This window comes from Colletotrichum gloeosporioides, assembly GCF_011800055.1.
Source record: "Colletotrichum gloeosporioides strain Lc1 chromosome Unknown consensus_30, whole genome shotgun sequence".
Classification (NCBI taxonomy): domain Eukaryota; kingdom Fungi; phylum Ascomycota; class Sordariomycetes; order Glomerellales; family Glomerellaceae; genus Colletotrichum; species Colletotrichum gloeosporioides.
Window position 1 is genome coordinate 597,721 of NW_025544675.1, and position 12,265 is coordinate 609,985.

The 12,265-nt window shown below is 54.6% G+C and overlaps 3 protein-coding genes across 3 annotated transcripts; 2 read left to right on the forward strand and 1 right to left on the reverse strand.

Moving 5' to 3' along the window:
• Positions 1–601: 601 nt before the first annotated feature.
• GCG54_00008809 (ABC transporter G family member 21) lies at positions 602–5,271 on the reverse strand (the record flags this gene model as incomplete). The annotated part of the gene is made up of 5 exons (XM_045408768.1): positions 602–974; positions 1,032–2,467; positions 2,523–3,095; positions 3,312–4,368; positions 4,427–5,271. The coding sequence occupies 5 exons, from the start codon at positions 5,269–5,271 to the stop codon at positions 602–604; spliced, it is 4,284 nt and encodes a 1,427-aa protein (XP_045266511.1).
• Positions 5,272–6,475: 1,204 nt separating this feature from the next.
• Positions 6,476–8,731, forward strand: GCG54_00008810 (putative transcriptional regulatory protein C11D3.07c; the record flags this gene model as incomplete). Its single annotated transcript, XM_045408769.1, has 5 exons — positions 6,476–6,514; positions 6,598–6,704; positions 6,804–7,581; positions 7,639–8,417; positions 8,476–8,731. 5 exons carry the CDS (start codon positions 6,476–6,478, stop codon positions 8,729–8,731), a joined length of 1,959 nt encoding a protein of 652 aa, XP_045266512.1.
• Positions 8,732–10,098: 1,367 nt separating this feature from the next.
• On the forward strand, positions 10,099–12,265 carry GCG54_00008811 (L-arabinose-responsive transcription regulator ARA1; the record flags this gene model as incomplete). The annotated part of the gene is made up of 5 exons (XM_045408770.1): positions 10,099–10,183; positions 10,286–10,299; positions 10,349–11,236; positions 11,296–11,406; positions 11,453–12,265. The coding sequence occupies 5 exons, from the start codon at positions 10,099–10,101 to the stop codon at positions 12,263–12,265; spliced, it is 1,911 nt and encodes a 636-aa protein (XP_045266513.1).

A 12,265-nucleotide genomic window follows, 5' to 3' on the forward strand; every position in this document is an offset into this window, starting at 1 on the left:
GAGATTTGATGTTATGCCTTAAAGCTTTGCTTTCCGCTGAATGTCTGAACCAGGAATGCATAGACACTGTGGTAGACATTTGGAGCTTGCGGTCCTCCAACTAGAGTCGACGGTCGTGATGGGATACGAGTCAACGTTTTCGTTGCCTAATTCTCAAGATAGTAGTCTTCAGGTTTCTCTTGCCGATATCTAGTCACGGTCAATGAAGAATATTGATGAAAGGGTATTAACCAACGCATAACCCAATAAGAGTTGAAAGTGTAGTATTCCACCCACTGCTATCTTCGCCCGACTCATTGAGGAAAGGCTTCACCGACATTGAACGCGCTATCGAACGTTGGACATCATAATGCCATTCCAATCTATGTACCCTAGACATCTATTATGTAGTAAACATTGAATCCCCCCATGAAATCTACAGCCAGTTATGATAATAGTTCCGCTTTAATGCAATAAAACAGGAAGAAAGAAAAGTGTCCACCCAAATGCTATCCCGAGATCTACCCGTGAAGGTGGTACAATCTAAGATGCTGCAGTAGTGCGCGTGTGGTATCAGAGTGACGAGGTAAGAGAGGCGAACTGAAGGGGAGATGAGCCACGCTCACTCCGCCTTCTTGGAGGTCTTGGTGCGGAGCTTCATGAGAAGGTACACCAGGGCGTAGGAGCTGATGGCGAAGATGACGACGATGGCAGCATCGCGCCAGCCATAGTAGTACTCCTTGAGGTTCACGGTCTGCAGGTAGTCGCTGCCGTCGCGGTACTGGCAGACCTTGCATCCGGAAGTGGCATCGGGGTTGATGAGGTTGCTGGAGGAGCCCATGCCCATCATGTAATCGGCCAGGTAGTTGGCGCAAGTGGTGCCGTTGGGAGGATCGAAGAGGGCGAACTCCCTTTCCTTGCAGGTGACTTCCGTTCCCCAGATGTCGAAAACAAGCATGCTGCCCATGAGGTAGTTGAAGGGGTTGATCCAGTACCTATGTAAGTGATTAGCGAAATGTCAAGAAACAAGTGACAAAAAGGAGATTACTTACATCCAGTACTTCCAGAAACTCTGAAGTTGATCGTATGATACGAGAACACCGCAGAAGGAAACCAGGATTCCGATGAGCAGCGGGTTGACCAGGGAGGCAAAGACGGCGTTGGGTGCGTAGGCGGCGATGAACTGACCGATACCCGTGTACACAAACTCGTACATGAGCATAACGAAGAAGGTGGATCCGGCGCGGGAAGACTCAGAGGGGAATCCAACAGTGTAGTACCAGCAGACGTAGTAGAGCACGGCGCAGATGATGAGGTACGGGATCTCAGAGACGATGAGTCCAGTGACGAAGGCAATCCAGGAGTACATCTTGGACTTCTTCTCACGAGTCTCGAAGATGTCGCGGCGGTCGATGAAGAGAGGTTGAACTTGAGCCAACACACCGGGCGCGACGAAGATGAAGTTGAAGATCGTGAAGAGACGCATCTGGAGGTCGCCAACGGAGTCACCAATCATCCAGAAGGAGAAACCGTTGAAGAGGGCAGAGAAGATGTGAAGAGCGAACTTGTTGTTGACGTAGTCGATGTTGCGGTAGAGGGACACGTTCATGCGATGGGTGACGATCTTGGTCTGGTCCCAGAGAGAAAGAGCAAACTCGTGACCATCGTCGACAGTACCAGGAGGCTTGGAGGCGGCGTCTTGGATCATGTGGTCGAGTTCCTTGACAACGGCCTCATGCTCAGGAGAAGATAGCCACACCTCGTTCCAGTCCTTGCCCTTGGACAGGTGGCCGGAGACGACATCAATCATGTGCTCAGCGGGGTTAGCCTCCTCGGGGCAGGGGGCACCGTATCGACCAAAGTAGGAGCGGATAGTCTTCGCGTTGTCGCCAATGTCGCCGAAGTAGACAGTCTTGCCGCCCTTGGCGAGAAGGAGCAGGGTGTCGAACTGGGAGAAGAGCTGGGCAGAAGGCTGATGGATCGTGACGAGGACGGCCTGGCCTGCATTCGCAAGCTTGCGAAGGAAGCGAACGGTGTTGTACGCGGACTGTCCATCGAGACCTGAGGTAGGCTCATCAAGGAAGATCAAGATACTGGGCTTGGAGACGAGCTCGACACCGATCGTGACACGCTTGCGCTGCTCGACGGACAAGCCGTTGCCGACCTTTCCAATGAGAGTATCGGCCAGGTCGTGAAGCTCCAAAAGATCAATAATGGTGTCAACGTAGGCAAGCTTCTCCTCGCGGGAAGTGTCACGGCTCTGTCTGAGCAGGGCTGAGAACTCGAGGGCTTCCCTGACGGTGGCATAGGGTTCGTGAACATCGAGCTGCTCGCAGTATCCGGCGGAACGTTGGAAGGAAACAGGGAGAGGGCGACCGTCAACCATGATGGATCCGTGGATGGTACCTTCTGTCTTGCGTTGAGCGAGGACATCGAGTAGGGTGGTCTTTCCAGCACCAGATGAACCCATCAAAGCTCCCAGCATACCCTAAGGAGGAGAAGGTTAGCGAATCTTTCAAACATTGTGCACCAAGAAGACCTACAGGCTTAACATATCCTTGAACATTGTCCAGGAGTTTGCGGTCTCCGGAGGGAGTCTTGACAGTGTAGGTCAGGTTCTTCCAAGTAAAGATGGAGGTGTTGCGGACAAGGTTCTGGTCGGTCTCGTCTCCACTGGTGTTGCCGTTGGCATCACGCTTCTCGTTGTCGCTCTTGTTGCCCGAAGCTTCTTCGGTAGTTTGAGCTTCCTCGTCATTCTTCAGGGCTGCGGTGACCTTGGCGTTCTCACGAGGGATCAGGAGGGAAGCACCACCCTCGGCGGCGGAACGCCAGCGCGAGGTGAAGATGACCGTGAGAGCGATAAAAAGCACCCACCAGGCCCAGACAATGCCGAAGTTGCGCCAGACATGGCTGTGAGAGTAAGAGAGGGCTGACAGGTACTGATCACCCATAAAGGAGGTCTGGCCTTGAGTGGCACCGGGAACTCCAGCGCAGGACTGGTGGTTGGGGTCAGTGTAGCCGGGTCCGTTCGGGACAAGGTTGTTGCCAACGCAAGGAAGAAGCTGGCCATAGAACTCGGTCGACATGAGAGAGTCGAAGGCGTACGCCAAGGGATTCTGCGAATAAATAGTCAGCAAATGATCGGGAGCAAAATACTTTGCGTGGTGCTTCGGGGAGGTGCGTGTGCACGGGCCAGTCGGTGCGGAGTGCGGAGACCCACACCGCGGCGCCGATGTCCGGAATGTCCGGAGCATCGCCGGAATATCACCAGAATCATTGAAAATCAATCATAAAACAACCACAGATCAAATAAATCCCAGAAAATCACTCACAATCCAGAAGAGCCACACAAACCACGGGTGCATTTGTCCCTTTTGAATCATGTAGCCGCAGTACATAATTGTCGCGGAAACGATGAAGCCGGATGCCTTCGAAGCGCCGTCGAATGTCGAGAAACTGGCACCAATGAAACGGAACATCGCGGTCATACACATCGTGGTGGCAAACACGACGACCCAAAAAGTGAAGAAGGCAGACGCGCTCAGTTTAAGCCCGACCATGAAGTATAAGACCACGGAGAAGACCGAGACCTGGAATATCAAGACCGGGATATCGGCGGCGACCTGGGCGATACAGAAGGCGGCGGGATGGTAGTAGGCGAAGGACTTGTGCTTAATAAGCACAGGACGACCGGTGAAAGAGTTGGTCACTTCGGACATGGACAGCAAGCTGTTGAACAAGAGGGCGAAGAAGAGAGCACCACCCTTGGAGAACAGACCACCAGAGTTGTTGGGAGCGTTGTAGAAGAGAGAACCGGCGATGAGGGCTTGGACCAAGGTAGACACCTGAGTGATGATAAATGTGGCCTTGTCACCCCAGATGATCTGGTACTGACGCTGGATACACGCGCCGACCTGGGTCATGAAACTTGTTGTGAGGGCACTGTTGGCGGGAAGCTGCTTGTGCTTCTCGTTGGCAACACCTTGCTCGAACAGCTTCGTCTTCTCCTTGGCTGCTTCTGTCGTGGGGAAATTGTACTCGGCGATCATGCGGGGGTAGATGTCCGACTTTTCGTACTCTGCGCGGAGGGCAGTGGCGGTACGGGGGAAGGTCTTCTCGAAGCCGGGACGGATGGCTCTTTCCGTGGGAACGGTGACACCGGTGAGGAAGTCGGCGACGTTGGCGCCGTCGGAGCAGATGAAGCCGAGCTGCTCCATGAAGGGACGGGCCTCCTTCATGGGTCCGTAGTACATCTCCTTGCCGTTGTCGAGGACGAGAACCTTGTCGAAGAGGTTGTAGATACCGTTACCGGCTTGGTAGAGGGTGACGATAGAGGCGAGACCAAGGACGTCGGTCATGGCACGGACTGCCTTGGTGTATTCCAGGGCACTGTAATGATGTTAGTCCAACTCCTCCATCCAAAGCATCAGATGAGGGAGTAGCTTACGTGCTGGCGTCCAGTCCTCTGGTACTGTTATCCCAGCAAAAGACCGAACCTCTCGTCGCCATGGTCTCGATGATAGAGACACGTTTCCTCTCACCACCAGAAACACCACGAACAAACTCGTTGCCGACCTTGGTGTCGAAAGTGTGCTGGATACCCATCGACTCCAACAAGAAATCCCTGTTCTCCGCTCTCAACTCCTCGTTGGACGAGACACCATCGGGGAGGTGGAAGGGAATTTTGAGACGGGTTGCGAAGTCCATAGTCTGGCCGACGGTAAGGGTGGGAAAGAACAGCTCCTCTTCGGTGTTCATGACGATTTGGCCACGATACCTCTCCGCCTCCTTGTGAGACATGGAACCGTAGTGAACGTCGCCGGTGACTGAAGAGTATCCGCGGCGGTGGTTGGCGAGAATGTTGAGTAGTGTCGTGCATCCGGATCCAGGTCTTCCGAGAACCAACAGCATCTCGCCGGGCTTGACGCAGCCATGGGAGTTGTCGAGAATCGTCTTCAGGGGCGGCTTGTGGCGGGACTCCTTGACGAGTTTGGGAACGTTGAACTGTGATAGGACGTTTTCGTGGATCGACGCGTCGGCGCTGACGGCCTGCACCATGAGGTTCTGCCATGTCACACCCAGCTCTCTCGCAGGGAAACCAGAACGCTCATCTCTCTGCCTGACGGCCTCGATCTTGTGCTTCAGATGCCAGGTGGTGTCATCGTCTGGGAGTTGGGCGAGCTCGAGCGACTGCTCGTAGTTGGAACCGTTGTTGAGCGTGCCGTCGGACTCCATGTTGCCTTCGCGAGAGTACGATGAGCCGACTTCTTGTTTCTCGGATGTGAAGTTCATCGTGCACACTATCTCGAAGGACTTGAGTCGAGAGCACGCTTGATAGCAAAGAAGCAAGTCAAAAGCATGGGAACATCCTTGGGTGTGTGGGAGGTCTTCTATTTGTTATCTCTAGTCATTTTCGTCATTTGCTGTTGCCCCTAAAGTCCGGCCGGCCCGCCGATGGACTTCGGCCACATGGGCAGAGATTACGACCCGATCAGAAGCTACCAGAGATCTCTGTGCAACAAGCAAGCACCCCTAGCATGATGGAATAACGGGTCCAAATCGGGGCAAGCGGAGTGAATGTGATAAAGGAGGGCACGCCATGGCAACAAGGTGACCCGTCATCCCGTGTCTTCGATGACAAAATTTCGTCCGAAAGCTTACTCTCCAGGCGCCCCCAAGCACGCTGCACGACGCCATTGTTGTCCGAAGGTGAAAAAAAATGTTTCGGGACCGTGGCCCAAGGCCCTGGGTCCGCTGAATAATTGTTTTTCCTTTCATCCCACTTGCTTCCAAAGACCAAACACGGCACTCTGGTTGGATGAACCCTGCATGCGACGGCGTGGCAGCTGGGCGCTCGGGGTTGGTTCCCTGGCCGAGGCGACGGGATGCCGTGGGCCAGGCCCAGGCAGATCCCTTGAAAAGACCCGAGAGCCGCAGTGAGGCTCACCAGTCAGACTCGGTCTACTGTCCCAAAGCAGCGAGAAGGCCGCTTACTCAGCGGCGAGTTGGACATTTTTGGGACGGTTCGTAGGGCTTGGTGTTGTTTCGGGGGGAGGTTGTTGGTGCCGAACGAGTCGGGGCGGCGTGTCTCGGAGCACCGGGCACGGGCGCAGAGTTTGGAGATGACGGTGGAGCACGCCTGAAGTTTTGCGTTAAGGTTTCCCCGTGAGGACCAATTAAAGCACGGGGCGTGGAGGATGACGCTCCCCTTTTAGCGTTGACCGCTTAGTCAGGGGTGGTCGAGTGCCGCTGAGTCAGCGGGCCGTTTCCATACATCTACCGAAGGGGGGAATGACTGCCGTAAACAGGCGTGTTCTTGATTACTCGTGGTGCGAGCAGAGAGAAAGAACGGCGGACGACTGGCAAACCGGCTTCCCTACCGAACGCGAGACGGATTACCTCACTGGAGCTATTCCGGTCCCTGGCGACACCAAAGCAGCGTGCCGCGGAGTGCGGCTGCTAACGCGCGAATCAGAAGCCAGGAGTGAGGGTCAACATGAGGAAGAGAGCGTGTGATTCCTGTCACAGGAGAAAGGTATGCTTCCGGCCCGTCTATCGTGGACTCAAGTTTGTTTACCTGTCTCAGACGACATGCTAATCTGTTTTCATTCTTTCAAGATTCAATGTGACGGGGCCGTGCCGCAATGCAACTGGTGCAAGCACCATGGGATGGCATGCACTTTCAACCGCGCCACCAAGGTGAAGAAGCGAGTGGCCACAGCTAGGTGAGTTATCCCTGCGGAATCGGCCCCCACCCAACCCCTATCTCTCTCTTTTCTCGATGAATCATCGAACGGAGCATCAAAGATTTACGACGTCCGCAGGGCTGGATCTGAAAAGGACCTAGTCGAGCGCCTCAACCGTATTGAACAAGCTCTCGAGGCGGCTCGGCGGAACCAAGGCACCCAGGATGCTGGGGATGAGGGGCGGGACCCATCCATGTCCCCATCGTCATCATCGGCGCCAATGTCAACCGTCGGGCCGGACCCCCCGGCCGCCGACGGGACCCCGGAGGCATCCCAAGTCCGAGCCTATGACTCATCTATACGGGCATCCGGCGCTACGGTGGGTAAGATGCACTTTGCCGGCTACTACATGGGCGATATCAGCTCTTACAATGGTATCCCGTTCTTCTCCGCCGACGGGCAAGACTGGATTCGCTCCCGGACGGGCGAAGATGCCTCCATCAACACTCTATTTGCTCTTGGCCCGCTGTGGCAGACCCAGCACCCGGTCCCCATCCTTCTGGGGTTTCCGCAGACCAACACTGGAGGTGAACTTCCTAATCGGGTAACTGTCGAAGAGTACCTGGCGCTCTTTCGTGCCTCTCACTTTGGGCTATCGTTCCCCCTTATCGACCATGCCTTGTTCATGGAAACAATCGAACTGGCTTACAGCTCGACTGACGGTTCACCGAGTCTCGAGGTTGTGACAGCAAAAGCTTGTGTATTTTCATTCTTTGCCGTTGTCTCTCTTTTTCAGGATGAGTGGAAGTCGGTGCCAGAGATTGATGGCGAGGCGTGTGCGGGAGCAGCTCAAAGTCTGCTGGCAATGATCCTCCAGGATACCAATATCACGGCTCTTGAGACCGTCTTCATGCTGGTAAGATTCTGGATGCGAGGCAATTGCCGAAAGGTTACTGACATATGACTTCCGTAGAGTTTGTATCATCTCTTCTGCGGCCACCTCCAACAAGGGGCTATGTTCCACTCGGCCACATGTCGAGTCCTGTTCATGCTTGGCGGGCATCTTGAGCCCGGGACAAGCCGCACCCCCCACCAGTCGCCAAAGGCTGGGGACGACCATGCTTGGCGAGTGAGGAACCAGCTTCGGCGGCTGTTCTGGCTGTCGTACAAGCTTGACAAGGAGATTTCCCTGCGAACGGGTCAACCGCCGAGCATCGACGACGAGCACTGCGACCTGACTCTTCCGCAAATGGATTGGTGGACGCGAGCTTCTGACGACACGGGTGGTTCGCCATCATTTCTCGACGAGGCGACGATCACGTCAACGCTGCAACCAGATTCGCTGCAGCTGACCATCATCAAATCGAAGATCAGTCGAATGCTGTATTCTGTTGCGGCGCTGAAGAAGAGCGACGCGGAAATGCTGAGAGATATTCGCGAGTTGGATGATGAGCTGGAGGGATGGAGAATGTCAGTACCACAGTCGTATAGGCCGACCTTGACGTTCCCTCGAGGGACGATGACCATCAGGAAAGGTCGGCTTGGTATGGAGGAGATCATCCTCCACTTCGAATACCACTATCTGATGGCCATGATCCACCGAGCCAGTGGCAGGTGTCGATGCTGGGCAAGTGGTGAAGGTGGCGGTCTGGAGGGAGTCAGCTCAAGTCTTGCGCTATCCGTGCAAGCGAGTCGATCAACGCTATATTTCCTGCGAGCCGCTATTCACGGTGTTGAGCAGGTTGCGTTCTGGTAAGTTGCCGAAAGGAGTACCGTTAGGAGAGACCGAATCATTGGCTAACGTGACCAGGATGGTGGTGTTCTACCCCATGTCGGCTATCCTCACGATCTTTTGCAACCTGCTCCTGGATCCTCTGAATGCAAAGGCCGGAGAAGACATGGAACTATTGCAATCAGTACCGAAGCTGATCGAAGGCATGCGAAACCGCCGCCTGACGGCATACGAGGTGGCTCATGTCAAGATGATTGACGAATTCGTCCTGGAGTTGACCCGGCTTGGCACGTCTGCTATCGCTAAGGCCAAGCGCGAGCAACTGGCGAATTGATTTTCTTTGGATAAAAGGATCACTGTGTTTTATCAAGCAGGGCGTTTGGGTCCGGGGATCGTTCGGCTGGTCAAGACTTGTATGAGTGATTTGACGGAATGACTGGACACTAGTGGCTGGCGCTGATGTAGAAAGGCAACGGAAGGCAAAATAATGGTATATGGTATTCCTCTAGAACATTTCCATCTCCTGAAAAAGATGAGATCAGTGTCGCATGTCAGATGAAGGAGAACTTTAGATGTGGCCTGGGCTTGAGAGAAGACGACGTGGTGGTGGTTGCCAGCGCACGTGGGAAGCAGGTTTAACCGAGACTGCTGGACCGTGCTTTTTGGGGGAAAGCGGAGTACAGACCAATGGCACCGGGGGAATTCCGCTCCTCCAATGACCAACGAGATGCCCATTTTCCGTTTCCTTTCCTCTTTGCAACACTCACAGTTGCTTCTTGCACCTCACCTCGGAAAAGAGTCCCGGACTCGTTTTCTCGCCTGACTCTGGTCTCCGTTCGTTCAGTCAGTCGTGCGTTTTCACGATTGATTCCCGTCGCCCAGATCCATTTTCACTACGGGTGAAGCCGATTCCCCGTCCCAAAAGCACGCCGTTGAGAGGGTGCCACTCCAGCACCACGTTGCGGCCCCGTTCATCAAGATGCATCAGGCCAGACGTGAGAGCGACAGCCATCACTCCACCTTCGGCCGCTCCCTCCGAGATCAGTGGCAAGGCCGCTCATTTCGACCACATCTCATCTGCTCATCAACAACGTATATTCGAACGATTGGCTGGACCACGCGCCACCTGCCACATCGTGAATGGCAATGTCAATGGCCCGTCGTCGACCCTTGCATGTCAGCAGTCGCTAAGCGGCTAGGTCACAGCAGCAGGGTCCATCATCTCCACATTCGCGCATTGAGCCAACGAACTTCCAGTCGAATGATCACCAGAGTCGAGGCTGAATGGCCGGTTAATCTATCGATGCATCCTCTAGCTCGACATTTTCTGGGGTCCCCAGAGGTCCCGCCACACCCAGAACGCTTGGGACGGCAGCCATTCTTGGAATCGGCATGTCTCCGGCGGTGCATTCACTGCTCGGCCCCTTCTCCAAATCGTCCTGCCCTCGCGGCAACCCCTCCATCATGCCTTCCCCTCACGCACTGGGGTAGTTGGGGAACCCTGCACACCCTGTCCGTCCCCGCGAGGATGGCTCGTTGAAATACCAATGCCTCCTGTCGGCCGCAGCGGCCACTCGCCCTGCTGTCTCTCGAAAAGCACCACCACATGCGAGTCGAACTCGGGCAGGGTTGTCAAGTCCTTGTGCTGCGAAGGTCGAACATCTTTCCAACATTCGCAGCTTTTGACAGTATTCCATCAGCATGCTCGTCAACCAGCCAGTTCGTCCCCGGCCGATCAAGACTCGGTCTAGAGCAGGTTCGTATGAGCCTTCTCATAAGACAAAGTGTTGAAATCGTCTGACATGTGTTTTCCTGCCTTCAGGATGCAAATACTGGTAAGTGACTCCAGCCCTTCCCGCTTGTGAGAGCCTTTGCTAACGACTGACAGCCGAGACAAAGTTCGTCACTGTGATAGCCTCCTTCTTGACCATCTTGCTAACACTCGTGTTAGAGAAAGAAATGCTCCGAAGAACACCCCCAGTGCCTGCGATGCGTGCAAGCTGGTGTCGCTTGTGTGTATGAGCCTATCAAGAAGAGGAAAAGGAGGACGTCCACAAAATCAGCGATGTTCTCAGAGTCCAACGCCTCCGACGACTCGAGTAGTCCGACGGCTACTACTGACCTCCAAACGAGCCCCGACACGAGCGTCCTCACACCGCCTGACGTCGCACAATCCAATGCCAGTGTGCTTTCAATGTCGCCGATATCTACGGACAACCCTTTTTCTACGTCCATAGATGCGATTCTTCCTTTATGCGAGGACTTGGACGGCTCGTATGAGTACGAAATGGGTTACGAGGACTCCGGAGCTCTTGGAGAAGGCTTCACGACAATCACGGAACTTGGGTCATGCCAGAAGATGGCCGACACCGACTTCCAACTCCCGCTGGCCACCATGGATGGCAGTGTCCACTCAACTGACGAGTCATTCTTCTCAGCAAGCCTAGATATGTCTTGGAACGAGCCTTCGTGGTCGACAGCGTCTTCTCCACTTTTGAGCATGCTGCCCCCCTCCTTTCCCAGCGCCCCTGACTGCCCTGAAGACACAGGCTTGCTAGACCACTACTCTAAGGTCATGTTGCCGATGATGGGTTTCAGAGAAGGGGTCGGTAATCCTTATGAGCAGCACATCATTCCTCTTTCGCATAGGAGCTCTGCCGTCCGAAGCGCCATCTACGCCCTGGCCAGCGCGCATCGAGAATACGCTGGCTTAGAAAACACCGAAGGATCGGCTTGTTTCCACGAGCGAGCTGTCGCAGGCTTGTCGGCAATCATTGAAGAGGGCGATGGCTTCGAGGAGGCGCTCGCGACAATTGTATTGCTTTTGCAGTACGACTTGGTAGGCCGTCAAAATCTTTGCAAAATCTTTGAGACGTGAACTGCCACTGACTATCGCAGCTTATGCAACGAAGTCTGTCAATCATCACAAACAATCACCTTCAGGGGGCATGGCACATCATTAGTGCCATGCCGTCGCCGAAGAGTGTCAGCGTTGAGTTCTTCGAACAGGTCCGTCTCACGAATCACTAGACTTTCCAGTACTAATGGATTGCAGGTTTTCCGATATTTCGACGTACTCAACGCTCTCACCAATGGCTCGACCCCAGTATTTGCCGCACCTAAAGCCAATCGAGCATATTCACCAGGGAGCTCCCCACCCCCTTTTACCTTTAGCGAAGTCGACCCCGTCTTGGGTATGGCCGAAGACCTTTGGCCAACGCTGCATCGCTTGGGGGAATTGACTGCCATGAAGCGGGAACTTCAGAGTGCCATGGCCACAGGCCAGGCATCGAAGTTTGCTGTCCTTCGGACCGAGTATCAGACCACTTACAAGGCCATTGAATACGCTCTGGAGTCATGGAAGCCTACTCTACCTCCAGGCTTTAATCTTGTCAATCGGGTTGTTGATGGGCCTGCAGATGCATCCGAGACGGAACTTGCCAACGTTAGATGGACCACCAGTACAGCGCTTGCATACAGGCAGAGCGCCCTGGTCTACCTATACAGCACCATCTCCGAATACCCATCATCGCATGATCTAGTGCAGAAGCACGCACAAGCGGCCCTGTGGCATTGCGCGGCATCTGTTTCTCACGGTGGAGCCGGGCTCACCATGCTGTGGCCACTTTTCTTCTCTGCATGCCATGCGGTCTGCAGCCGGGACCGCGGCTTAGTGCGCCAAGCTTTCACAGCGTTCGGTTGTAAGAGGGGGACAGTCAATACAGAGAAGCCATGGGCTGTCGTCCAGGAAGTGTGGCGAAAGATGGACATGCGGGCCTATGGCAAGGAGCAGGTGGGCACTGAGGCTTGCCCAGGCTTGTGGAAGCAAGTTGCTGCGGACATGAAAATCGGCATCGTCTTTGGGTGA